At 41.1% G+C, this 27714-nt stretch overlaps 1 protein-coding gene across 1 annotated transcript in view; it reads left to right on the forward strand.

Annotated features, from left to right (window-relative positions):
- The first annotated feature begins 4851 nt into the window (after positions 1–4851).
- Positions 4852–27714, forward strand: part of Micu2 (mitochondrial calcium uptake 2) — a 74012-nt gene continuing 51149 nt past the window's right edge. Inside the window, exon 1 of the mRNA XM_051195598.1 lies at positions 4852–5092. Coding sequence (XP_051051555.1) covers positions 4883–5092 — 210 coding nt within the window. The 5' untranslated portion in view covers positions 4852–4882. The remainder of the gene's footprint in view (positions 5093–27714) is intronic.

Below are 27714 nucleotides of genomic sequence, written 5' to 3' on the forward strand. Positions count from 1 at the left end.
ACCCATGCCCCCAAACTGCACAGAAAGACATAATTAGCAATCCTTTTGACTCATCTAGGGCCTCTGAGAGTGAATCATACCCTCTGCCACCCAATTATCTACCATAAACATAGTTCAACCTCCAACTATTCTAAGCAGTGGTTCTTTATAATGTCCGTTCAAGGACTGGTTTCTCCATTAACATTGGACTAAGCCCAACCTCTTTAACTTATCTTTTAAGAATTCCCCCATATTTTTCTCCTCCACCAAAGATAATCAATCTTAATGCACATTCTTCTGTAATAGTAAACAGCCTTGCAGAATCAGATCACAATCTTTATTTATCCCACACATGCTAAGATCAAAGTAGCACTTGACTTCATAGCATCTTTTAAGATGTTACAGAAGTACAATGTCCTCCTCAGTTAGAAGAACTGGTTGATTTCTTTGTTCAAGACCAGAAATTCATAGGAAATTATATTACTGGATGTCATGAGTTAGGAAGATAATTTACAGAAAGCCATTGGTGAGAAAAGTCAAAGTGGTCTGGGCAGGCAAAAGACAGACACTGGGTAGAAAGTGTGAGATGCAGGGGTCAGCTTCAGGGCAGGCGAGAATGCAGGAAGTGAGACATAAAGCTACAGACAAATGTGTGGAAGGTCAAGGAGGCTGACAACTGTTCCCTATGCAGCCATGTGCAGCATGGGGACATTGTAGACAGCAACAGGCCACACATAAAGCCATGATCCTATAAACTTATAAAGGCATTGAGCATGGTACCACAAGTTTATAATCCCAGTATTCTGGAGGCTGAGATAGTAGGATTGCCTTTTGGGATGTGTCAGAGTTTTTGTTTTTATGTTTCTGGGTGTTGGTCCTGTATGTTTGTCTGTGTACCACATGTGTACACCGTGCCTGCCAAGGCCAGAAGAGGGAATCAGATACCTTGGGATTGTCTTTATAGAAAGGTGTGAATCATCATGTAGGTGTAGCAAATCGAACCCAGTGCGTTTGCAAGAGCATCCAGGGTTCTTAATCACTGGGCTCTCTCTCCAGTCGCCAGACATGTCCATTTTTTAAGCAGCACGTGAATGTACATACTATGGAAATCATTGCATTCTCCCACCCGACCCCAGCCACTAAGACACTCCAGGTCAACTCCAGCCCAGCATTTCTGCTCCAAGCCTCATAAACACGCATTGTATGGAGTCATCTCTACATTCTACCCCTTCTATCCCTGACTGTTTCCTCTGCATGCTTCTCTTCCCTGGATGCTTTCCCACACACACACACACAGACACCCACACACACTGCTTCAGGCCATTGCATCCTTCCCCTTCCATGCAGCCCAATGGTGAAGGTGTACCTGGCACTGTCCCTGAATCTGGTGGGATTTTCTCCCTGCCTCTGGTGGGAGAAAAAGGCCCACTGTGGTCATCTTTCTGCCTTATCACTTCTGTCCCTTCTCCAGAGAAAGAGCCCTAAGTAAGTGAATTAAGAACAATGTTTTGAAACCATCCATGGTACCATTCTGTTTCTCTCCAATTACCATTTAAAACAGACTGGGTGTTACAGCTGAAGAAGCAGAAGTTCCTTATTTGGGGATTGGTTTATAAACTGCATGGTTGAAAATACATCCCAGCTCCGCACTTTTTCTATAGCTGGGGATGAAGAAATGAACAAAGCCAGGGCCCCAAAAGACCAATATAGTCAGCAGCTGCCAGGGACAATTTCATACTTAGCATGGTTAGCTGGCTTGAGATTGGTTCTATTAAAAGACTTTGTTTCCTCTGCAAAAGAAAAGTTTGAATACATTAATTCTTAACTGAGAGTTTGAGGGGGCCAGACATGGAACATGAAAACAAGCTAATTACAAAGCAGTTTTCCAAGCAAGATCAAAGATTTCCACCTTTTAAAAAAAAAATCTGCAAATCTAACATGAGGCTTTTGTTTTGAAGAACAATTGTAGCAAAGGAGCAACATACTTCTGCACATTTGTCAGCCCAGATAGAGAGCGTCTCAATGTTTCATCAGGGCCATGCATTCATCCACTTATTCATATGTCTGTAAATTGAATGTCTAGCCTGTGCTGGGTACTATAGGCTGGGTGCTGGGAAAACCAAGAAAACAGAGACATTCATACCCATAAGGATGTCAAATGTGGGGAAACTGTGTTTGAAATCCACTGAGTGATGTAGTGAGATTTTGTACCTCTCTTGGGCTTGGGGCCATGACTGTGTAGTGGATGTTGACCCCACTACATAGGTGACAGAGCTGTGCAAATTAGACAGCTTGAAGAAAAAAGGTAAAGAAGTGGTTTCTAGAAACTGAAGATAAGCTATAAGATACCCACTGAGTCTCAGCAAATCCTAGAAATTTGTTGAACCACCAAGAGTCAGAAACAAGCCATACATCAGTAGTTCAGAACAACAGATGCATGTCAAGAACTAGGAAATCTAGCAGAGATGTAAATAAACCTGAGGACCCACATCGGGTGAGATGAGAAAACGCAGGAAGGCCCTGGTTAATGTGGGTTAGCGATCTGGGATCATGGACATCCAGTCGGGCTCATTTGTGAGGAGAGAGCAGGAGTAAACAGATCTTAAGACAAACTCCCATCTGTCACGAGTACGCCATGTGCCAGGCATTTAGCTAATCACTTCCTATAAATTATCCCTTCGAATTTCCCATCTGAAACTGTGAGAGGGTATAAAGAAGAGAAAATTGGGACTTGATGCCCTTAATCACAGTGATGTCTTTGGTAGAGCCAGAATGCAAACTGAGGCCTGGCTTACACATCCTCACAGAGGGCACATTGAAAGGGTTTCTACACATGGGAGGAAGTGAAGAAACTCTGACTGCAGATTAGAACATACTGGCTATGGTGAAAGGTATGAAGATTAAGGATGGATAATAACTCAAGTGGGCCTCCATTAACTTGCCAAAATAGATTTGGAATGGCAGCTTTTGCCATTGTCTTTATTATCTTGAAGCACTCCAAAAATGGCGGTCATTTACCAGGATTTGGGCATCATACCTTTGCTACATCACTCAAATAAAGATGCTAATGACTGAGGCCATTTCAGAAGTTGAATGGGAACATTATTAAGTTTATTCAGCAGTGCTGAAGAACAGAGCATCCCAGGCTACAAAATGAAGCCAAATCTTCTGCAAGATGAAACCCTTTCTACCACAGAACAACAACCAGGACCTAGGCGAGGCCCTGGCCTACAATCTGCCCTAGAGAGGACGATTGGGACCCTGGTGACAGGGCATGAAGTAGATGTGCATTTGCTGCTAGTCCCAGGTAGGATCACAGCTATCCTTCAATGTTTTATAAGAACAAAATGTAAACGGAACATTCAGTGAATAGCGATTGTTTAAAATACAGTGGCTTTGTCTGGGAGTACTGAAGAAAAAGCATTGTCAGAAGTCTGGATCAGATATTATTTAATAGAAATGAAAGGCCAGGAGTTCAGGAGGAGTGGGCAAATAGGGAGAGACCTTTGAATAGTGGTGTCCAGTTTTGCAAAATGAAAAAACTTATAGAGATGGATGAATTTTTTTTTATAACAACATGTGTAGAACTTAACGTCACTGGTCTTTTACACTTAAACGTGTAAAATACTAGCATCACGTACATTTAACTGCAATTAAAAAACAAATTATAGGGGCAAGGGATACAGATCATCAGTTAAGAGAGCTTGCTGCTTCCAAAGATCATAGTTCCATTCCCAGCACCAACATCAAGTTGATCACAACTGCCTCTACCTCCAGTTACAGCGTATCCAACACCTTCTTCTGAACTCTGAGGGCACTCACCCATATGTGGCATACATACACACATAAATTAAAAAATCAGACTTAAATAAAATTTAAAGTTTGCTTAGCTGAAAAAAACGAAGATCTGTAAGAGTGAGCATGTACACATTCTTTATTTTCTTTTGACATAGGATTTCACTATGTAGCCATCAGTGGCCTGGAACTCACTGCATAGACCAGAAAGCCAGAAAACAGTTTGTGCGAGTCTGTTGTCTCCTTCCACCATGTGTGTCCTGAGGGTCCAACTCAGGCAATCAGGCTGGGCATGACGTGCCTTTACCCATTGAACCAATTTTCTGGCTCAAGTAACTCTTAACATAGCCAGGCATATGGCAAATATAATTATGGCAAATACAAAGTTGCAGAAAACGCATAACTTTTTAGCCCCATACTCCAGGCACTTTGAGGATGGGATTCTACTGTTGCAGTCATGTTCACAGTAATGATTATTAACGCTCTTTACCTCTTATTGTTGGAAGTATTTTCCCTCTCCAGATCCAAAAGTGCCCATTTAACACTAACTAACATCCACCTTTCAGAGAAGTCTGGCAATGAAAGGTCATGCTAAAACTAATCTGACTCCGTATTTACCACCAAACACCCTTCCGACTTAGTCCCTTTTTTTGTTTTTTCCCTTTTTTGAAATCTAGCTTGTCTGGTATACACCCGGTACCTGTTTCCCTTTCTTCTTTTTTAATTTTAATTTTCTCGGTGATGTTAGAGGCCAGAAGAGGGCGCTGTGGCCCCTGGAGCTGGAGTTACAGAAGGCTGTAAGTCTCGGGAATCGAACTGTGGACCTCGGGAAGTCCTTTCACCTCTGACCCATCCCTCCAGCCCTTCCTTTGACTACGGGGGTGCTCCCGCCTTGTTTGTACAATTTCTCAGTTGACTCATGTCTTTTGCCTTGGAACTGTCACCCGAACCGAGGGGCACCTCCAACCGCCCTTAAACGTCGAGCAGGCAGCCACACCCAGTTCTCACGCGGAGAGCCTAGGGGAAGACCGCTGAGATCTCGCGAGAGCCAATTCTCAGGCAACAGGAGGGTGGGGGCGGAGCGCGGCGCCCAGGCGCTTCCGCAAAGATGGCGGCGGCTGCAGGCAGAACCGCTCGGCTGGCGGCCTGGGGCGGAAGGCTGCGGCGCGGGCTCGCGGCCGGCCGGCGAGCTGTGCCGAGTCCCGGCCCTGCGGCAGCGGCTGTGGCCGGCGTGGTGCTGGCAGGGGCAGGAGCGGCGTGGCATCACGGCCGCGTGAGAGCAGCTGCGCGCGAGAGCAGCCTTAAGGTGTTGGCGCAGGTACGGGACGAGCTCTGCACAGCTCCGCCCTCAGTCGCCCCTGGGAGGGAGGCACGGGAGACCCCAGACCGCCGGCGGGAGAGCCCAGGAGGAGGTGGATGGAGGCCCCGCGGGGGATGCGTGTGGGCGTGGCCCGCGCCGGCGGCTGCCACTCCTCGCCTTTGCCCACCTGGTGGAGAAGGGGTTCCCATCTTTGGGTGCTGGGCGTCCCCGCCTCACCAGGAGGTACCTTTGCTTTTATTGCTAAAGGTTTCCCCGATCGCTTCTTTGTATGGAACGGTGGAGTCATCCTACTATGTGACTTTGTCCAGTCATGAAAATATCAGCTATAAAAGTTACAACAGTTGGTAGTCCTAGATTTTATGTTTTAATGACTGTTACATGAGTCTTAGGCCTTATGTTTTAATGGACTCCCCACCTACTTAGCAAAACAAGTTTTCTTAAAACCTGGGCTGTTGTGGTCAAATGTTAAGTATCCTACTCCAAGAAAAATATTTGCCGTGTAAAAACATTGGGAAGTTGCAAAGTACTACCTAAAATAGAGACATTTCAGAGTTTTGTTTTGTTTGTTTTAATTTTCTTAGAATTAAAGGTAGTTTTTCATTTTCCCTATTTGTTACTTTTCTATTATCTAGTTATAATGAATAACTCAAGAAACATTAAAATGCAACAAAAAGACTTTACAGATTAAAAAGTTGGTAAATGTTGTTAGTATAAAGATATAATACAGCTTGTGATGCATTGACTCCAACCTCACACCACATCTGATTAGAGGTGGAGAAAACTCATGCAGTCTAGCCTTTTGGTTTTTTTGTTTTAAGATTTATCTTTGTCTTATGTGTATGAGTATTTTGCCCCTATCTGTGTTTGTACACTGCATACCTGCCTGGTGCACAGTTGCCAAAAGAGGTCATTGAGCCTGTCAAACTGGAGTTACAGGAGGTTGTAAACCACCACAAGTGCTGGGAACTGAAATTGGTCCTCTGTAAGAGCAGCAAGTGCTCTCAACTACCTAGTCATCTCTCCAGCCCCAACGTGTTTGATAGTCTTTTGACAGACAAGTTTATTTTTTACTATCTGTTCTTCTGCTTGCACATTCTATCCTATTCAGAACCTTAGGGTAATTTCCTACATGGTAGTATTTTAACTTAGAAACTACTAGTGCATTGGATAATAAATTCATTTTTTTCCTCTCCATTGCTGAGTTTCCCGTTTACAACGAAAGTGGTCTACTACTAAACTATATCCCCAGCCCTCCACATTTTAAAACTTTGTAATGCAGAGCCATTATATTCACATTCTCTGACCTGTTATTAAGTCAAAAAACTTCCAGCTAGTGTCTCACTCACTGTCTAGGAACCAAGTTTAATTCCCACCCACAGCCCTTGACAATTTGTAAAGTGATTTCACTTCACCTCCTTTGAATTTTCAGGGTTTTCTGACTCCCTTCTAGCTTCTCCACTTTAAATTACTAACTTCACCTTATAGTTTACACCAATGTAGTGTTTTGTATTCTCTCTCCAACTCTTAGCCTCCTCATTCTCTGCAACTCTGTGCCCTTCAGCCTAACTAAAGTAACAGAGTCTTCTCAGTTGCTTTACAAGCTCTGTTGACACAGGTCGGCTTGGCCTGCTCTTTGGATGAATTGAGAATTCTCCTTTTCACATAATTATAATAGAAGACTAAGACACTAGAGAAATACTATTAATGTTATTCTTTTGTTGAGGACTATGTACAACAGTAGCACTAAGTTATTACTTGAGCTAAACTTCATCTTAGGAAAAACAATCATTTATGAAATCTTCTCAATCTTGCGTGCTTATGCTTTGTGAATAGCTGTATATATTCATGCATTTTTTAAATTTTGGTTACACAATGTGCCTACCAAACATTGCGTTTCCTTTCCTACTAATCTGTTTGCAAACGTTTCCTTCTTGAGCTTATATGACGCCCCAGTGTATCCTTGAAGCTCCTTCACTATTTTAGTTGCTCTTAGCCCTCAGTTTTAAAAGCCAACATCATTTGAATTTCCTGGGTTAGGACACAAGGGGAATGGGGGTGAAGAGAGTCAGATAACTATTTCCTATTTAGACTAGTATTGTCTTGGGAATCAACTACCCATTATTAATATTTACAATCTATTACCTTATTCAATTTTATTTCAAGGATACTATGAGTTTGTCAATATACCTTACTGACTAAACTTGGTTTCACCTATTTGCTTTGTTGAATATAATAAAAGATAAGCATTATTATAATAAAGCAAAAATGAAAAAGAAAGAAAATGGGCTTTTATGTTTTTACTGCCACAATGGACATTCCTTCCTCAACAGTGGCTGAAAACTAGTGCATTCCCTGTAGCTATGGCTTGAAAACTCTCCCTCTAAGGCAGTGATTTGAATGTATTTTCTTAAAAGGGAATCTGTTAATCCTCCTCCCCCATTTGGGGCACATGTGTGCATGATGTTTTATTTTGTGTTTATTTTACTCAGTATCATATGTGGGTCTAGATAATAATGAGGATAGCCTTCATTTTCATTCATCACACTAAATTATTTTTTCCACTAAAATTGGAGTAACTGTTAATGGCATCCTATTCTTTTCTATTTTCCATTGTGACCAACAGCTTGTGGTTTGTGCAGGGTCAACAGGAGTAAGTGTAGATCCAGTTCATGAAGTAACAGACGGGTGGAGCCCTTCTTTCTTTCCTTTCATAATTATTGAAATCCTTTGTACCAAGGGTGTGTGCAAGGAGTCAGGTTAGAAAGACGGTTTGCCTACTTGAAGTATGACAGCAGAGGGCAGTTTTAATGCAGTGTTGTAAATGCCGGCTGCTCACTGAAGGAGGGTACTAGAAGAGCACCCAGCATACTCCTGGTTTTCTGAAGGGATGATGAGTGGTTGTCCTGGAGCTGCTTGGCAGTTTATTTGGCAGAAAGGGGGTGTAAGTAAAGGGAATACTGCTCAGAGATTACAAGAACATTTGACTCAGCAGAAGCTGAACTATGAGGTGGGTGTGTTCGATGGCCTGGAATGTCATTAAGTCACCTAAGCCATGTGATAGGACTCTTTATCTTAAGGACTGTAGGAAGCCATTGCAGTTCTACAATCTCATGAGTGCACACCCCACTTACCCCCACAGAAAGCATCTTAGGTAGAAGAGGTTGATTTGTTTTCAGTGGCCTGTGACTTAAACATTTAATTAGGAATGTAAAGACACACTGGACAAGCTACTGCACTGTGGGCATTGCCCTCATATAGGCTTGCATATGGGGCCCTAACTGGATGAGGGATTGTCTTATAAAAACAAACAACAACAACAGATCCCTGCCAAGAATAAAAGGCTTCTAAGCGCCCATGACCAAACCCAAGCAAACATGGAGCACACAGTGAATGCCAGGTGCTCCCAGCAGTGCTTGCCGATATTACATGTGATTTCACTGGAGTCTCTTTCTGAGCATATGACTTTGGCTCAGATTCCAGAGCATTGTGTGTTATGAATTGCAGCAGTTTTTTTGTTTTTTTGTTTTTTTGTTTTTTTTTACTATATGTACTAAGTTTTCTACTCTTACAGAAACACAGTGGTTTAATAACAGAAAAGAGACATTCAGTATGTTTCTGCCATCAGTCTTCAGTGTGTATCAGATTACTATATCTGTAACTGTATTGTGTTTAAATATGTGATTTTTAAGAATCATTACATGAATTTTGGTTTGGGATTAAGACATAACTTAATAGTTTCTGAAGTGCTGCTAAATGCTTATGTGTCTTTATGCATCATGTGTGTGCATTGATAACTAGAAAAGCAAAGTGTCAGTCAAGTCCAACAAATGAAACACAGCACAACATTAAAAATGCTCCCTGTCCTGCCTGCAGTGTCAGATCTCCAAACGGGATTTAAGAAGCACATCTATTTATTAAATACGTTTTAAATTTTTATTAAATGTATTTATATGTGGGTTCAAGTGCTCTGCGTGCATGGAGGTCAGAGGCAACTTAACTGTTAGAGTCTGTTCTCTCCTTCACCATATGGCTCTTAGTGACAACACTTGGGGCTTCAGTCTGAGCAGCAAGGTCCTTTACCCACCAAGCCACCTCAAAGACTCGATGTTTTGGTTTTTTAAAATCTTTTTTTTTTTTCCCACTTGTATGTGTATGGAACGTAGCTTGTCTGTAAACCTGTATGGGTACAAATGCAAGTCTGAGGTTCATACAGAAGTCTTCTAGAGCTTTCAGATTCTGGCTAGTCTTGCTACTCAGATGCTCTGAGAAACCCTTGTCTGCCTTCCTAACTGGAATTATGGGCAGGCCACCACACCCAACTGACCTGGCATTTATGACATTTGCGTGAGCTCCAGGATCTGAACTGTTGTACTCTAGCTTGCTGCACATACTTAACAGCTGAGCCATCTTCCTCAAAATTTGCTTTCCTCTTTGATAAATGGTAAAAAATATATGTATAAAAGACAGTGGTTGTAAGCTTGATAATTTATTGTCAGTAGATGGTTTGCTTAAGTGTTTCACATATCTCTATACCTTATTTTTAAAAAAAGGATCAGGATTAGAAAAGTTTAAGAAGCCTGGCACTATCATTTTACAGCATCCAGCTCTATCTTGAATAGAAATTATTCCGATTATAATTGTTAGAGCATCTCAGTATGATTTGCAATCCCTGTTAAGCCCATCATCTCATCAAACTATATAATATTCGCTTTGCTTTGTGGGAAAAGTGTCCCTTTGGGGGGGGGAATGAATGAATTAAAAAAGTTACAGAGTTGTCACTGTAATTGGGAAATGGTGGCACCTTAATCAGGGGACTGGTTTACCAGATAAGATGTACAGAGTCCAAATTGCATGTCTTGTGTAAATGTGATTATGCTGTTTCAAAATGTATAGTAGAAGAGGGTAATATTATATTATGCTGCCTCCTGCCAGAAGTTAGATTCCAGCAGTTTCCCTGGCTTTATTTCAGTTTTTTGTTTGTTTTGTTGTTGTTTTGGTTTGGTTTTTTTTTTTTTTTTTTTTTTTTTTTTTGCTTTTCAATGATAGATTTGTCTTTTACTATTTAACTGGCAAAATTATTTGGCCTAACAGTGGACATTATTGCATATCTCTATTTCAAGCAAAAGTGAGGAGTAAGTCCACATTCCTTAATATATAAATTCATTGGTGTTTCTCCCCCCCCCCCAAGGAGGGTTAGTTGCATTTGTATTTATAAATTCTTACAAACTTCTGCTCCACTAATCAGGTTCTTCTTTTCTTCCTTTTTGGAATTATTTTATATACTTATTTTACCTTCTAGTGGAATGACTATCTCTCTGCTTTATCTCTGCATTTTGGTACATAGAACAGTGATGGAATGAATTAAACTGCACTGATTAATAATGTGGCTTTGGTTTAGCTGCCATTTATAGAAAGGTTAGACAGCAGAATATAGCAATTCCCCATTGTCCCAAATAAACTCAGTTACACTCTTAGAACCCTAGAGACATGTCATGCCATGTTCCCAATAGAAAAAGGTAATGATGAGACTGTAATAATTTTCTCAAAGGTATAAAACTTCATCTTTTACTTACCCATATGAAATTGAGATTTTAATATTACTAGCATTTATATGTATCTCTATAAACAAGATTGCTATCACATTTAATAAAGCAAATATCAATTTTAGAATTCATGTAAAATCAATGATTTTACTCCAACTAAATTGAGAGGCTTCCACTAGTAAATCTCAAACCAATTAGGTTATTTTTTATTTTAAATACTCCTGGCATATTACAAAAGCTGGGTGAATAGTGTATTTTGGTGTTTTAATGGTTAGATGCTGGGGATTGAAATGGCTCTGTGGGTAAAGGAGAATTTGCCAAACCTGACAACCTTTGTTCAGTCCCTAGGCCTACATGGTAAAAGGAGAGAGCTAATTCCTGTGAGTTACTCTCTGACCTCCACATACATGCACATGTGTATGCACACAACATGAATGAGCAAATACATGTTGTTTTAAATTTTTGTTAAAAGCATACATTTGTGTAATGCTGCTCACCTCAACTAAATGTTATAGAATAATGTCTGTATCTTTACAATGCCCTCAAAACTTCTTAGGAGAAAGAAACCCAAAAAAGTAACATGGCCAAAAAATAGTTACCTACCCCTAGAAAAGTAAGGCTGGACACTGAAGAAAGTAAGGTGTTAGGACACATAAAGCTGAATGCTGGCCCCTTTGAAGCAGGCACGGATAGAAATCACAGCAATATAAAGCCTTCTACTGGTGAAGAAACTTGCCGACAAGAGCCTGGCATTGTTGGAAAGTGTGAATGGGCTGAATCTGGTCTGTATAGTCATTCAGCTCTGCAGCACTGCATAATCCTTACATGTTGGACTGTGTGAGACTTAAGGTGCCATGAAAGCTGCTTGGTAGACCAGTTTGGAAATAAATGCCCTAGTGTGAAGGATGTTTTCCTGAAGGTGCAGCCAAAGCCATTGTACCTACCAGTTGGAAGTGGCCTTGGCTTTTGATGTGGGCCTTTGGGCTCCATCTCTGAATAAATAAGACAGACTGGGACATAAGAACAAATGCCTATCTATTTCTAGTGTCTTGAGTATCAGTCCACTGTCCCCTGTTGTCAGGCTAAAGTTGTTCCAACTGGCAAAGAAGAAGTAACCAATTCCAGCTCTAGTGTCATGGAACAGACCTAAGAAGAGTGACTGAGGAGTTGAGAAACAATACAGGGATAACTGGTGTAAAGTGAAGACAGTTCCACCAGGTTTCAAGGAACAAGGAGACTCTTAGTTGACTACTGATAGCAAAGGATTTGATATGTAAACTTCTGAAGAACTGTGAACAAGTGCCTGTTACCCTAGATAGAGCACTGACAGGCCAAAGGAAGAGTTCATCCACTCCAACCTAGTGAACCAGTAAGTTTGCTTTGCTTAGTGCAGGAGCATGGGTGATGACAAAACAGCTATGTCACCGGAAAGGCCTACCTTGGCATGGTGTCAACCTGCCAAAAACTGCATAGATGGGGTCCTCCACATAATTAACTTCCTGCCTCCTACATAGATAGACTCTAGTACCTCTGAAGGCCGGGGACAGCTGGGACCAAACACACAGCTGAAAAGTGTGGGCTTCAGGTGGGAGGGAGTGACTGACGTCTTAGGGGAGGGTCTGGTGGTCTTCCTTTCCCATGAGAGAACTCAACACACCCAATCATGAGGGCCTCTGACAGGGAGCCATAGGTGTTCTGCTTAAGATGGCCGTAGCTGAACTGTAGGCCTGTACTGGAGTACAGTTGATACACCAGGTGTCAAGCTGTCTCAGTTAAGGTTTCTATTTCTATGAAGAGACACCATGACATGGCAACTCTTATTAAAAAAAAAAAAAACATTTAATTGGGGTAGCTTAAAGTTCAGAGACTCAGTCCATTATCATTATGGCAGCATGTGGGTAGACATGGTGTTGGAAAAGGAGCGGAGAGTTCTACATCTTACATAGGTAATAGGAAGTGAACTGTGACACTGGGCAGTATCTTGAGCATAGGAGACCCACAGTGACCCTCCTCCAACAAAGCCACATCTCCAACAATGCCACTGCCTGTGACCTTATGGGAACCAATTACTTTGAAACCACCACACACACCATAAAAAGAAACTGACTGTTCCCAGGTGGCAGTGGCACACCTTTAATACTAGCACTCGGGAGGCAGAGACAGGCAGTCTCTGTGAGGTCTAGAACAGGATATTACATAGTGAGTTGCAGGATAGCCAGGACTATGGTAGGCTGACCATGTGCTAAGACAGACTCCACTCCCAAGACTAATTGGGCAATGCAGACTGTACTTGATAGGGAAAGAAAAATTATAGCCACACCTCCGATAATCTACTACCTCTACCTAGGCTTCACTTCCTAATAGCCCAGTCTGCTATGAACTCATCAGTGGATTAACCCAGACACTTCTCAGAGCCCATGAGCCTTTAACACATTTATAGTACTTCATAGCCACACCACAGCAGTGTTTACATATAGCTGTCTTACTTCCTTCCATTCCTCGTTTTACTAACACTACTTAGAAAAGACCCTGATTGATATTATGTACTCAATAAATACTTGTTAAATAGATGAGTTGATGAATGAATGAGTAGACAGAGCACCCAGCTTGATTATACATAAAATTGTTAAGCTTGGTGATGCACACCTTTAATCCCACCCAGCACTGGGGAAGTGGAGGCAGGGAGATCTCTTGAGTTTGAGGCCAGCCTAGCCTACAAAGTGTGTTCCAGGAAACCCAGAGCTGCACAGAGAATCCCTGTCTTGGGGGCAGAAGGGGTTGAAGAAAGAAAGAAAAAGAACAAAAAGGCTACTTATTTCACAATGAGTAGGCCTTTCCTCTACGCTTCAGTCCATCTCCATTCGTAAAGCATTTCTACTGTCACTGAGTTGTGACCAGTTGCTTTGTAGACTGTCCCTAATAGAGCTGGTTTCCTTCGGTTTATGTACTTTTGTCAGGAATACTACTAAACCACACTGTATCCTTTTAGTGAATTAGATTAGAAGGTAAGATACAGGATGTATCCTAGTGGTTAGGGTTGGGTTTAGGGTTAGGGTTGGAGTTAAGTATTTGTCAGGTTTCTTAATTGTAGAGTTGAAAAGTATTATGTACTTACCAGATAATAAAAGTTCTATGGGGAGCTACTTCAATGCTTCATTGGGCATTAAAATAGGAGATCGTTCACTTTCTTTTTGTCATCAATAAAAGATTCCAGGGATCTAGGAAGACAAAAGTAAGCCTCCTCATCCCACTGGTGCTGCGGCTGCCCTCTCCTTCTAAGTTGTTTGTTGATGCTGATTTGGTGCTGGGAAGATCTACGGTGACTTAGAACAGTGCTATTGCTGGATACAGGCTTCTAATAGAGAGGGAATGGTAACAGGAGTAGCACAGGCCATGAAGGCTAAGATGCTGGGAGATCCTGCGTTGTGCTTCAAGTGAGTCATACATTTAATTTCAACTCAGCAGGGTTGGAGGGAAGCAGGCCTGTTATATGCTTCATGACTGAAATAGTGTTTCCTCCTCCTCCTGTTTCCTGGTGTTTACTATCAGGTTCCTATAGTAAATATAGCAGAGCCCTCTGTGCGGCCGTTTCTCATCTCCTAAAGCAGAATGCTTGTCTAACCAGAAAGCATTGGGTAAGTGGCAGCAGACATGTCCACATCGGCACAGCCACAGGACAGTGTCAGAGGGCTTATGTTTGTGGTGTATATTTTGGGGCCAAGGAGTAAAAAGATGGTAAGATATATTAACAGTGAATAAAACAGACTTTCTGGCCTGTGCTGAAGTGTATTTGTGTTCATTTAAGTTAATATGCCCCAGGTAATAAGCTTTACGCCAACATGTAGAAGTCTGATAATCATGGAACACTCAAGACCAAGGCAGGCATATGTAAAGCTTTCTTACAAGAATGCAGAGGAGGTTGAGGCATTTTTTGTTTTGTTTGCTTTTAATCTTACTGCCTCAGGTCAAAATGCCTGAAAACAGATAAATGCTGACCAACTTTGATGTTAATAAACCAAAATGGAAGTCAAGAAAATCAAAGTGTGTAAATGGCTAGATTATGAAAAGAAAGATGACATAGCTATCCCCTGTAATTTGAGGTAATTTCTGATTTGGCATAGCTATTTGTAGGATATGAATAAAAGCCTGTCTTCCCCTCCTCATAATAAAACCTTACTTTGTCTGTCTTACTGTACATCTGTGGAGGAAATTTCCTGCAGGGCCAAGGAGGAAAGAAAAACAAATGACAGTGATAAAAGCAGAAGGTATTTCATCTTTCCTTTTGTAGCTCTATATTTTGCTGAGCCCAAGTAAGAAATAGCTCCTGCCTGCACTGTAATGGAGTTCACAGATATGTTAGGGCGGCTGTTGCTTGGCGTGTTTAATATTTGGAGAATAACGCTAGTGCATAAACACTCTTGGTAACAGTATTTGAGCTTAGAGATCATGTGCATGGTATAATGGGAGTAACAAATCTGTAATAACATAATTCCACAAATAACATTAGTATTAAATGTTTCTGGATTTCAATACAACTTAAATCTAAAGTAATATTTCATGAATCATATTTTAGCACATCTGGTGATACCAAAAAATATTCATTTCCATCCATGAAAGTTCCATGAATATGTGGGTAGAGTAAAAGTTTTGATTACTAAAAATAAGGCCTTATTGGATCTTACCTTTACCCACATGTGTCACATATTAGGAGCCTCAGACCTTAAGATCCCAGGTATCTTTGTCCTCCCTTAGTTGCTATGCCCCTGGGAAATGAACATCACTTTTTAAGCTAGGTAGAATGAAATGAAAGTTGAAAGCACAGGCATATGTCAACAGAGTGCTCCAGGTGTGCCGGCCTGTAAAGGGTCTGCTGTGTATATAAGAAGCTGTGCATGGGTTGCTTTCTGTGTTTTGTGTATGCAGTATAGATGTCGGAAGATTAGATCACATCCTTGTATTTTAAAACAAAGTCTTTTCAGTTTCATTTAGCCATAATCACCCAATTAAGAAACCAGCTTAAATCAAAAGCAGATCCCTAGGAAGGCCTCTTTGCCTGTTTAAACCCACAGTCCTGGCATTGGTGGGATGTGAGGAATTGCTCCAGGATTGAAGTCCAAGCCAGGGCATCACTGTGGTGGTATGGCAGCACTCCTTTGTTTGTATGTAGCTTAGTAGGTACCCCAAAAGTGGAGCAGTAACACAGCTGGGTGCCTGAAGGCTCTTCTGATCATCACATGGTTAGCTGAACCAGCATCCTACCTATGTGGAAAGGCTTGCTTGGCCCTTCTGGTAGTTCTCACTCAGATGAGAATTAAGTATAAAAGATAGTTGTTCAATGGCAACCAGGAAAAAAAGAAGAAGAAGAAGGAAGCAATAACAGAGATCAGTGGAGAGGCTGGAGAGATGACTCAGCAGTTAAGAGCACTCACTGCTCTTAGGGAGGTACTGGGCTTGGTTCTCAGCTCCACATGGCAGCTCATAGCTCCTGTAACTCCAGTTCCAATGTGTGCAGGCCTTCCCCCTGACCTCCAAGGACACCAAGCATATGCAGGTGCACAAGCATCTTACCCATTAAATAGACAGCATGGGGCTAGAGATGACAAGAACAATCATAGTATTTTCTAGAAAGACACTTTTTCAAAAACTGATTAATCATGTTTATCAGTGATTAAAACTTGCATATTTAACACTCCAGCTTTTAAATTAGGACATTATGTTTTGCCAGTAAATTTGACCATAAGCAGTGATGAGGTACATTTATGTTATAGCCATGACAATTATTTCTTGAAACACTAAAATAATATATAATTACTGAAATTCCTTGAAATGCATTAGAAAAAGATGAGGAGATGTTAGTTAGTTTGTTTGTTTCTTGGTTTTTTTTTTTTCTTAAGAACCACTTTTATTTCCTGTTTGTTTGTTTGTTTGTTTGTTTTTTGAGACACAGTTTCTCTGTGTAACAGCTCTGGATGCCCTGGCACTCACTCAGACCAGGATGGCCTTGAACTCACAGAGATGCACCTGCCTCTGCCTCCCAACTGCTGGGATTAAAGGCATGCATCACCACTGCTTGGCTCATATTTCTACTTATTATTGACCTGTGTATATGTTATAGAAAATTTAGGGGGGGTTAAAAAAAGAAATTAAAAAATTCTGCCTCCTGGCATAACTTGAAGACTAGTTACTCTTAAACTTCAGGAGTTATACCTTAAGTAGAAAGGTTTCCATAAATTTACTTAAAACCTTACAAGATTTTAAGAACCAGGAGGGGACAAAGAAACGTAATCCTAAAGCTTCAGAGCACAGACCTTTAACTGCCAGTAGTGACTGTGTGTTCTAAGTACATGAAATCACACAGGAAGTGTATGTGCCTTTTTCCAGAGACTTAACAAGTAGTATAGAGATTAAGAAAATTGACAGTTAATGAGTTGTTGCCCATTCATAGAAGCCAAGCATGGTGGTACAGCCCTGTGCTCCCAGGAGCTGTGAAACAGACCAATAATTCAAGGTCATTCTTTATTACATACCAAGTTCTGGGCCAACTCAAGCAACATGTAGCTAGCTCTGCACGCACGCACGCACAGTCCTATTATAAGAACAAACCTTTTAGCTCTGAAGGTAATGATTATGGTGGTTCCAAACACTCTGGACATAGCAGAATGAGATACTTTGGCCCTTCTGGAAAAGCGCCTTCCCTGTGTCCTGGCCCTCCTGCCCCTTACCCAAATTTCCCTTCAGTGCATCCTGGTAAAATTGTATTTATTTTGCTTGTTTTGACATCTGCTTGCGTGTAGAGCACTGAGGAAGGCATCCACAGTGACTTTGTTACAATGCCAAGGAAACAATCCAGTGAATCCAGAAGGAAATCAGAATTATACAGGTATCCATGTGAGACTGCACCAGCAGCCAACTTTGGTTGGATCTTTCTTGGGTGCCATCTCTGAAAAATGTACACATTTCTTTCCCATTAGGTTTCAGAGATGAGAGCTCTGGGTTCTTTTCCATAGAGTATAAAGCAAAAGGCCAGAGCTTCCAGTGCTTAGGACCCATCTTTGTACCTTCCTGGTCCTTAACATTTGAAAGTCTTCACAGCTTGCCTCCAATGTCTGCAAGAGAGAATGGCTTCTCTGCTCCAAGAGCACACATGGGGTTGCCATGAGGTCATGTGCCTGATGGCCTCTCCTCTGTTCCCTCACCATTTAGTTCTTCTAGCTGATTATTTCTGTTCCAGTGTGTTCTGTGAGCCCTGTTTTACTATCTTACCCCTTTACAACTTGACAAATGGAAACAGACACCTTTGTCCGTTGTTCATTATCCATGGGAACTTGAAGATAATTCTGTTCCCTCTCTGGCCTGTGACTGAGTTGGGAATTCAAATTCTAACAGCCTAACGGGTCTACTTACAAATTTATAGGTACATCATTAATACTAGTAAAATATATAAATCAAAGGTTACTTTTTACTACTTCACTAGCAAGGTTGGAACAGCTTGAGTTTGGGCAAATCTGGTGCCTGCACCGTTTCAGAGCATCTGGCTCTGTGTCCTCAAAGCTGCAGGTATGTGTTCCACTCTCCAAGCCTAGTGTTATTCAATTAATTATCACAAGTACTGGAGTAGGTTTACCAGGCACATTTTAAAAGAGAAAGATTGGGCCAGCAAGAACTAGCAGAGTTCAGACTCTGGGACACAGACTATGACTCTTGAAAATTGACCTTTGACTTCTATATACATGCCATTGCATATACAGGGATGTACACTCACTCACTCAAACACAAGTATAAATAATAAATAAATGAGGGGGGAAAAAACTAAGTGAAAGAGGACCCAAATCCCAAATGCTTGCTCTGGCCCCTTCCACAGTCTGCTCTTAAAGTTTGTAACAATTTACAAAATAGCATATTTCCTCTGGTTTTGTTCCTTTCTGTTGGTGGTGGTGACAGTGTTTTTTTGAGAGAAGTTATCTTTGTCTCTGAGTATGTATGTGTATGTGTCTGACTGTCCACATGAGTTTATGTATACCACAAGCATTCAGGTGACTGTGGAGACCAGAAGAGGGTTCCTGATTCCCCGGAGCTACAATAACAGGTGATTGTGAGCCTTCCAACTTGGTGCTGGGAACTCAACGTGGGTCCTCTGGAAAAATAGGGAGAGCTCTTAATCATTGAGCCATCTTTGCAACCCCACTAGTTTTGTTTCTTATATAAGATTTTTAAAGGTATTCAAGTTACATATACCCCCACACACACACCCACACAGATACACAAGTGCATCCATGTAATTAAAAATAAATTGTAAGAAAAGAATAGGTTTCTTACAAGTATTTTGAAGTTTCTGGGGTTTGGTTTTGGTTTTTGTTTGCTTGCTCTACATACCTCTGAAGAGTTTCATTTGGTACAGGCTGCCTGACTGCATACTACCATCTCTCCAGACTTGACTCACTGACAGGAATTTTGGGTGTGTTTTTCACTGTGTGTGTGTGTGGTTTGGGGTTGGGTTGGTTAGTCTAGAATTCATAGCAGACCTGCTGCCTCAGTATTCCAAGTCCTAGAATCGCAGGTGTGAGCAAGCTCACCCACCTGGCTTCTCTGGAAGTTTTACACTGTTGCTTTCTTGTACTTGAGAATAAGGTAAAGAATGCACATTTCCCCCATTTGACCCCACTTATAAAAGCTGCAGAAACTGAAAAGGAGTAACTCTGGATAGTAGTAGTGGTAGCCCCAGTTAAAGAGACCAGTTCACTTCCTTACCAGTTGTTTTATTTTTATTTTGCTTAAAGCCAAAAAAAAATTTTTTTTGGTTTTTCAGGAATTGCACAGCAAATTCCAGTACAGAGTTTAAAAAAAAAATCATTATCAAAAAATCATTATCAAAGTATCTTCAAAAATTAATAACATATATGTATATATCGTGAGCTCTGTTGAAAAGAGTGATATAAAAGTGGAAAGAAAGTGTTGGCAAATCCCCGTTCTTAGATGATTTTACTACACTTTTGCACAGCAGATCCTGAGCAGTCTTTGCTTGAAAAAGAAATCAATTTGCCAAAGTACTATGAAACTCTGTGTTTGCTCTTTGTATTGCACATTGATAGCCTGTGGTTTATGCACCCTTTTGAGTTGCCGGTGACTTGGTTATGAGCCCACAGAATGTGGACAGCATCTCGGTGCCCTCACTGGTGGGCTCTGTGTCCTCTCTGCTGCTACTGCCTGTTCACTGGCTTTCTGCTCATTTCCTGCAGATGAATTGTAAGAGCAGAATTGCTTCAGACATACAGTATTTCTGGCTGTCGATGGACTCAAAGATGAAGCCCCGGGGAGAATCCATTAAGATGTAAAACAACCATGGTAGAAGGCCTGAAATCCATCGGGTCATTCATTGAGATTTACAGGAGTGTGAGACAGCTGGTATAATCCCAGTTCAGAGCATCCTGTTTCTGGGAGATCCCATGGCTTCTGTGCTGAGCAGGACCAAGGCAGTACCCGCCCCTCTGGTGTGGTTAACACAGCCACCACCTGTCAATGGCTTCGTTTCCTCTTTTCCCTTCATGAAAGCATTTGAAGATCTACAGTAATAAGGATGCGTAATTTGTGTTTGTAATAAAATGAGTACAAAGGGCTTTTGTTTTTGTTCCTGTATGTAGTTCTTTAGTGAAATTGCACATGGCAGAGCACACACCAAGGTATCTAAAACTTTTAATACATTATTAATGCCTTGAGATATATGTATAAAACAGATTTTTATATGTTGATTCTAAAACTAAACTCTTTCTTTAAAGTTATTTATAAGCACACCTTAAATTTATCTTGTCCCAATTCACAAGGATCTGTTGATTCGTGTATGTCTCTTCAAAGCACTAACAGTGTTAGTTGCATGCTGGGCACTGGGGTACATTTCCTGTTCTTGAGTACTCCAGTGAGGGGCAGACAATCCCAATATTGGAGCACTGATAAAATGTTCTTACCGGGAGGACACCTACCCAGGTGGCTACTCCAGGAAGGACTCTTGGAGAAGGTAGATTAACGAATAAGTTGCCCAGTAAGGAAGAGGAGGATGATAAACAACTGATTGTATCACATAATTAGCTTTGTCTTGTGTTTCATTGCAGTCAGAAGCAAACAAGTGGGGTGTCTGTCTTCTGGAAAGGTTCAGTGAAGTCGGCCAAAGGCAGCAGAATGAGTGGTAAAGCAAAGGACACCCCAGTGCTTCAGATCTGTCATAAAACAGTCCTGACGGCGATAATCAGAACTATGAGTGACAGTTTAAATTAATAGGTTTGCTTCTTGCAGTGGCCATTCATTAAAGAACAATACTATCAATAAAAATACACTTTTGTTTTTGATAAGAAATTAAATCTGCCCTTTATTTTCTTTATTTTTGTTTATGTGTTTATTTTTTAGTGACTGAATACATTTAAGATTTCATAATCATGCCATTTACCTAAAAGTATTTTAAAATGTGTGTTCTTACTTTGTTTTAGATAGGCTGTCATTTATATGCAGTCATCACGCATGCCAGGTGTTTACTTTTTAATAATTTCATGTTTTGTAGAATTAAGATGTGGGGACTGAGAGGGCTGCTGTCACTAGTCAGCAGTGAACTTTGGAAAGCCGCCTCACTGTTTTCCTCTTAGACTGAGGAGCAAGTGAAGCCATTTGCCAAGGGTCAGTATGAAGGAGTACTGCAAATGTGGGAGCATGGGGAAAGTGTGGCAAAATCATCTCAGGATGACTCATTCTCCTTGCTCGGCACAGACTGCAGCTGTTCTCAGGAAGGGGTGGGAGGAGGAGGGGAACCCTTTAATCCAGCCCTTCCTTGCTCCATACTGTGTCACATGTTGCAAGACACACTATCCTGGATGTCACGGTCCCTGCCTGCCACTTCTGTTCCTGAGTCAGCCCCCACAGTGTCCCAGGCTTCTGTGAAGCTCTAGTGCCCAAGAGCTTTCTGCATGGGCCCCTTTGGTTCCTCCGTTAGATCAAAGTGTCTGTCACAGAAGTCTCCCCTCTTAACTGCTTAGCATCTCCTCAACTGCCTAGAGTGGAGGGCTCACATCCTAAATGAATTGTCTGGTACCAAACCTGTTACAACTTTATGTGTAAATTTAATTACAAAATCTTTAAAGCTACTAGTCTGGTGCATATCTCATTGTAAAAAAAAATAGCATCTGCCAGGTGGTGGTAGTACACATCTTTAATCCCAGCACTCAAGAGGCAGAGGCAAATGAATCTCTTGAATTTGAGGCCAGCCTGATCTACAAGGTAAAGTCCATGACAGCCAGGGCAACACTGTCTTAGAAACCCTGTCTTAGAAAAAGGAAAGAATCCTCAAAAAATAGAAAACCAAAATACCATGATTTATAATGTGCAAAAACAATAGTTGGAGCTTAACTGTCACTCGTCTGGGACACGCACTAGCTAACTGCTGTTCACTTCTGTCCTAAGTCTGTCCTGGCACCTGAAGCAGATAGCTGCTTATCTCTGGTTGTCATAGGTGTGTGCTGTTGTTAAATAGGCTGATGTAGGCAAAGTCACACAAAAAGTTACCTTGTTCTATATAGGGAATAAGCAAAGGAACTCAACTGTTTCTTAAGAAAAATATTATCTAACTAAATGAGAATGAATGACACTGGTAATATTTTAGGGTGATGTTGAGATTTTAGCTTAGGACCCTAGAGTGTGTGTGTGTGTGTGTGATCACTTGAGTTCGAAGTCAAACTTATTTCCGTCACAGAAGTTATGATGTGGCCCTTAGAAGGCAGTAGTGGAGAAGAAAAAATGAATATTGTGCTAAGTAACCTAGTTAGGAAGAAAAAACAATGAAAGATGATGTGTATTTTACCCCTTGACTGCCTTTCTGCCTGAGACACAAGTTGTGGGTGGGTGGAGGTGAAGTGCACAAGGGTGTGTGTGTTGTATAGTAATAAAACATAACAACAGTGTATAACACACACCGCGCCATTTCCTCTTGCTGTGCTCATCTAAGCAAAGCCCTTCAATGCTCTAGCTTCAAAAGACTGCCATCAGGAGATAAAAAGCCCTGAAACGCCAGGGAGGCGTTCCCAGGGCCCAGGTTTTCTGGGAGTAGCTTTTGTCTCCTTGGCTAAGGCTCTCTGTCATTCTGTAGAACTTATTATGAGACATTGCTTACCCAGTGAAGATTTCTAATTTAGTCTGGGGTGTTTTGTTTCATATACAATAAAATCTCCTTCATCCGGAACAAAGTAGAAAATTTGTAATGAGTGAAAATTTCCAATCGTAAAGTTTTCTTTAAGAGAAAACATTCAGTCACGGCACAGAATGTTCAGAAGCAAAGCAATTTTATTTCCTCCAGATTATTACCAATTCCAAAATAAAGGCCCCAAATGAATAGGTCTTACTTACTATATTTTGTCTAATGCAATGAGTGCGTATTGGACATTCTGAAAGCTGTAATGCTGTAAGAAAGGCCCTTTCTGTTCCCACTTTATTCTTGAGAAAATCGGAGACCAAAGAATGTTCAACAAAGAACAGAGAACTTACTTTTTGTAATTTGTCACTTCATGGATAAAAAGTAGAGACAGAAGGGTGAAGCACCTGTTGCTTTAAAGGCAATAAATGAGTGAAATGTTTTAACAGAAGTCATCAGCTTTCAAAGATCTCTTTTATCCAGTTCCCATCACTCACTGCTCTTAATTCCTTTGTCACATTTTTTACTGCATTACAAGTAATCCTTGAAATCCACGGAGCATTTTATATATAACTAGAACCATGTGGATGGTTCTCACATGTTCATATAGCCCCAGATCGCAGCAATTTTTTTCTGTTCCTCCTTTCCCACATATTTAGTCTTAGATGCAGGTTTGAGAAGCAGTCATGGGGGTAATGGGAGAATTCCACCCCCACTCACTCACTCACTCACCAGCCTCCACCTCACAAGTCTCTGAACAGCCCCCCTAGGTTTAGGGTAACAGAGCCTCCATCAGGCCTGAGCCTTTGATCTCAGCCCTGCATTCTATTCCTCCCTCTTCCCCAGGAGCTGACTCCTCAAGCAGCTGCTTCCCAATAGAGCCCTCGTTATTTATGTGTAACAGTATACACTGGCCAACAGAGTCGATTTGTAGAAGCACCTTATGAGGTCTCCTTCAGATAAAGAGTAAGATTAGTAGTGTTTATCCCATTCCTTCTGAAATAGTTCTGTTGATAACAAACAGGTTAGAGTAAGAAGGAACAAAAAAATTTCCAATCTCCCAGGTTAATTAAGTTCAGTGCTGATATGTGAGTGTATGGGGGATGGACTGATGGACGACAGCCCACACCTGCTGCTACTTTCATTTCTCTGCATTACAGTACCAAGGCAGTATGGATCTGGCTTGGGTTTGTGTTTTGTTTTGGTCTTTGGGTTTTTGTTGCATTTTTTCTTTAACATTTCGTTTTATGGTGCTTGAGAAGGACATATTCTCATGTCCAGAGGGCAGCTAATGGGTGTCTGCCTTCTCCCTCTGTCATGTGTGTTCTGCAGATTTAATTCAGATTATATAGAGTTGGCAGCAAGCACTTTTGCCTGTTGAGCCATCTTGCTGGCCATTTTAAGAATTGTCTTAGAGCTAATTCTAAGCCCATACTGTGGCTTTTTGAGGGTGTGTGAGTGTGTGTGCACAAGCACGTGAACACATACGTGTAAACAACTTTTAAAAAATTGAAGCCAGCAATAAAGATATCCTATTTAAAAGCCTATTTTAGAAGATGAAAATTGGTTAGTCTTCCCTGAGGTATTGAGGTATTGTAAAATTACTGAAACACAGATTGCACACTGTGTTTTCATCCATGGTGGTCTTTCCCTGTGTTTTTCCTTAGCTTGGCTGGGTCCCTTTTCAGGTATTACTGTATCTCATTTGTACTCTCCTAACAGTCTACTGCCTTGCTGATTTCATGATCTTCCCATTCTCTCTCAGAATATGGTTCCATTGTCTCCTGCTACTCTTGCCTTAATTTTTCCCACAGAATTTTGCGTAGATACTACCTTAGATTTTTAAGCAGATATTCTAGCCAATTATGCCATTTGCCAAAAATGATGTATTTTTCCTGATCCTCTCCACCTTGATCTAAAGCTCTTTTATCTTTACATTAAAATATCGGCTGAAGATCATAGCTGCTAGTAATATCCACTATACAGTAACTGGGCCGTAGAGGATTTGAGAGGTTATCACATGGAGTGGGGGGTGTGCCTTTCAGTTTCAATTGTTCTCTCATTTGGGGGCACCTGCCAGTTTAGCTTCATGGTTCCTAAATCAGAGATTACCCTGGCCACAAATATAGTATGCTCCTCCCCCAACACAGTCATAACATGATGATGCTGGTCCTTCCCTGGATAGGACATGGGAGGAAAGGGCTGGCATTGGGCCTTCACTGGGGGCGGGTGATGGGGACATGAAGTAGGAGGGTCTGCTCCTTTCTTGCCTTTGCCCAGCCCTGACAACACTGGCCCACAGGCCACAGGAGGCCTTTGTATAACCCAGAAATAGACACCCCTTTGTCTGCACCTTACTGCCCCACAAGCCCAAACTGCAGTAGGGATGGGCTGGTGTGGTTAGTGCCCGGCAGCCCCCACCCTCGGGGATGGCTCAGGCCTTCATGGGTGCATACACACTGCATTGTTCTGGAAGAAGACACTGGTTCTCGTGGGTTATCCTGGAGTTTCAGACACATTTTTACTGTCTGGCAGGTCCTTCAAGTCAAGTTTAAAATTTGAATTTTATTGTCACTGCTTTTTTTTTTTTTTTTTTTTTTTTTTTTTTTTGTAATTTCAGAATAGTCAAGAACTTACTGATCTCTTCTGGGTGATAGTGGCACACGCCTTTATTCCAGCACTCAGAAGGCAAAGGCAGGTGGATCTCTGTGAGTTCAAGGCCAGCCTGGTCAACAGAGTTCCAGACAGCTAGGGTTGTTACACAGAGAAACCCTGTCTCAAAAACATAAAAAGTGAGAGAGGGAGGGAGGGAGGGAGGGAAAGACAGACTTACTGATCTCATTAATTTGTAAATTTTTTAAATTATCTTTTGCTTTAAGTAAGAGTTTCTTCAGGAAGATATGTTTCGTTCAGGTTGAGGAAAACTAACATATAAATCTGATGACCCCAGGTTCTATTTCCTGTATTCTTTATAAAATGAGAGTAAATCACAAAACCTGAAGTGGATAGGAAGAGGAGCCAGTAACACCAGGCGCTTCCAGCGCCCTTCAAATGCTGGTCAGGTTCAGTAGCCCTGAAGCAGCCCTGTGCTTACAGGGATTTTAGGCATGAGCGGCGACATTGATACTGAAATTTATATACTAAGTACAGTGCTTAAAGTTTAGAGTTTGCTTTATGATACTATTTTTGTAAGCAATTGGTTTAATCCTAAATTATAATTTCTGTCACCTTTTTCTTGATTTCCTGAAACCCCAAATCTGTGTGTCAGCACACTGAATTTTTTGCTCACAAAGATTCTTTTCCTGGTGCCTCGTAATGACAAAGAATGAACTAATAGTGAGCTCTTAAAAAGTGTGTGTTGACATTATTGGGAAGATGAAAGCATGCATGCCTTGTGATTTAGTTTTATTTGACGTCTAACAGTTATTCATGACAATGTAGAACTCTGTCTACTTGTACTTTTCCAAAAGACGTTCTGTTTTCACTCATAGCTCTAATCATTTGCAGTTTATATAAGCAAAGCCATGGCTTGTCTATAGCATGCACTCTACCAGGTACCACGGCCGCCTAGCAGGTCAGCCAGTGATGCTGACGTCATACATACAGCACAGTGAAGTGCAAGGTCTGTCCTGTCGGCGAATCTTCCAGAGAATTCCAGTTCACTTGTTAGAAGATATTTTTCTCATAAAAGATTTACATTAAATGCTTTTAAGCTATTCTTCTCATCTCCCTACATTTTAGGCAGCATTTTCTTTGTGAAAGTGGCTTCTGAAGTTACTCAAGTGTGTGCATAGGGGCCATTGGTTGGCTGTGGTAGCCTTGGCTGGCCCAAACCTTTGTGGCCATGTGATTTTTATTCTTCCCTGCCTCCCTGGCCTCCCTGCAGTGTTTAGTTTAGTGTACTGGACTCCAGCATTTACATAGTTTTTCAGTGTGAAACAGACAGTTTATTATTTAAAGAAACAAACATTTGGGATGATCCATTCAAAGATACATTGTGCTCAGTAAAAATGAACAGTATGATGCAGGCTGTGACCCAGGAAATATTTGTGTGGTATTTATACATATATAGTTTAGTCTTTGGAACTGGTTAATTTTGATGTGTGTTATTTTTTATGTGCGTTTTGCAATAACACTTTAAAAAGTTACAGCAAATTAAAAATTTACAGAAATTTAAAATGGAGTATGTGATAGAAAACATTAATGAAAAACACTTTACAAATGGTTCAGACTTAATGTGTAAAAAATTTAAGTATTCCACACCTTTAGTTTGGATTCAGAAAGTTCAAAAAGATTTATAATCATGCACACCCTTATCAAAATAAAAGTGTGGTGTTGGGCTATGTATAAAGTCTGAACAATTAAGAATTTCCACTGGTTTCTTATCTATACAGATATGACGCACTTTCACTCTGGCTTAGTACATTCTTTTGTTTGTAAAATTAACAGTGTCTCAATACCACTTTGCCTTTTATCTTCCCAGGTCCCCACTTCTGGGAACTTCATAAAGACTGAATATGTGTCCAGGAGTTATAGAGAGAGAGAATAACTACCTGAATTCAGAATAGCACAAAACTAGAAATTTGGGGCAGTTTTGATCAATATAGACTTAATAGTGAGAATTTACTTCTTTCCATTACTACACACACACACACAACACACACAGTCTGACTGAGGTAGTGGCCAAAAAGTAAACAGGCAGATGGAATACCAACTGTTTATCACTAATTTGCCTACCACTCTGGAAAATCATTGTGGAGAACTTTGTGTGGCTCAGAAACTATGTGCCTGTTACCCCATGTGATTTTGTGGTGTGTGTGTGTGTCTGTGTGTCTGTGTGTGTCTATCTATATATATCTGTGTATGGTTGTGTGAGTACATAACTGAGTTCACTGTACATGACCTTTCCTGAT

Source organism: Phodopus roborovskii, unplaced genomic scaffold (assembly GCF_943737965.1).
Source record: "Phodopus roborovskii unplaced genomic scaffold, PHOROB, whole genome shotgun sequence".
NCBI lineage: Eukaryota > Metazoa > Chordata > Mammalia > Rodentia > Cricetidae > Phodopus > Phodopus roborovskii.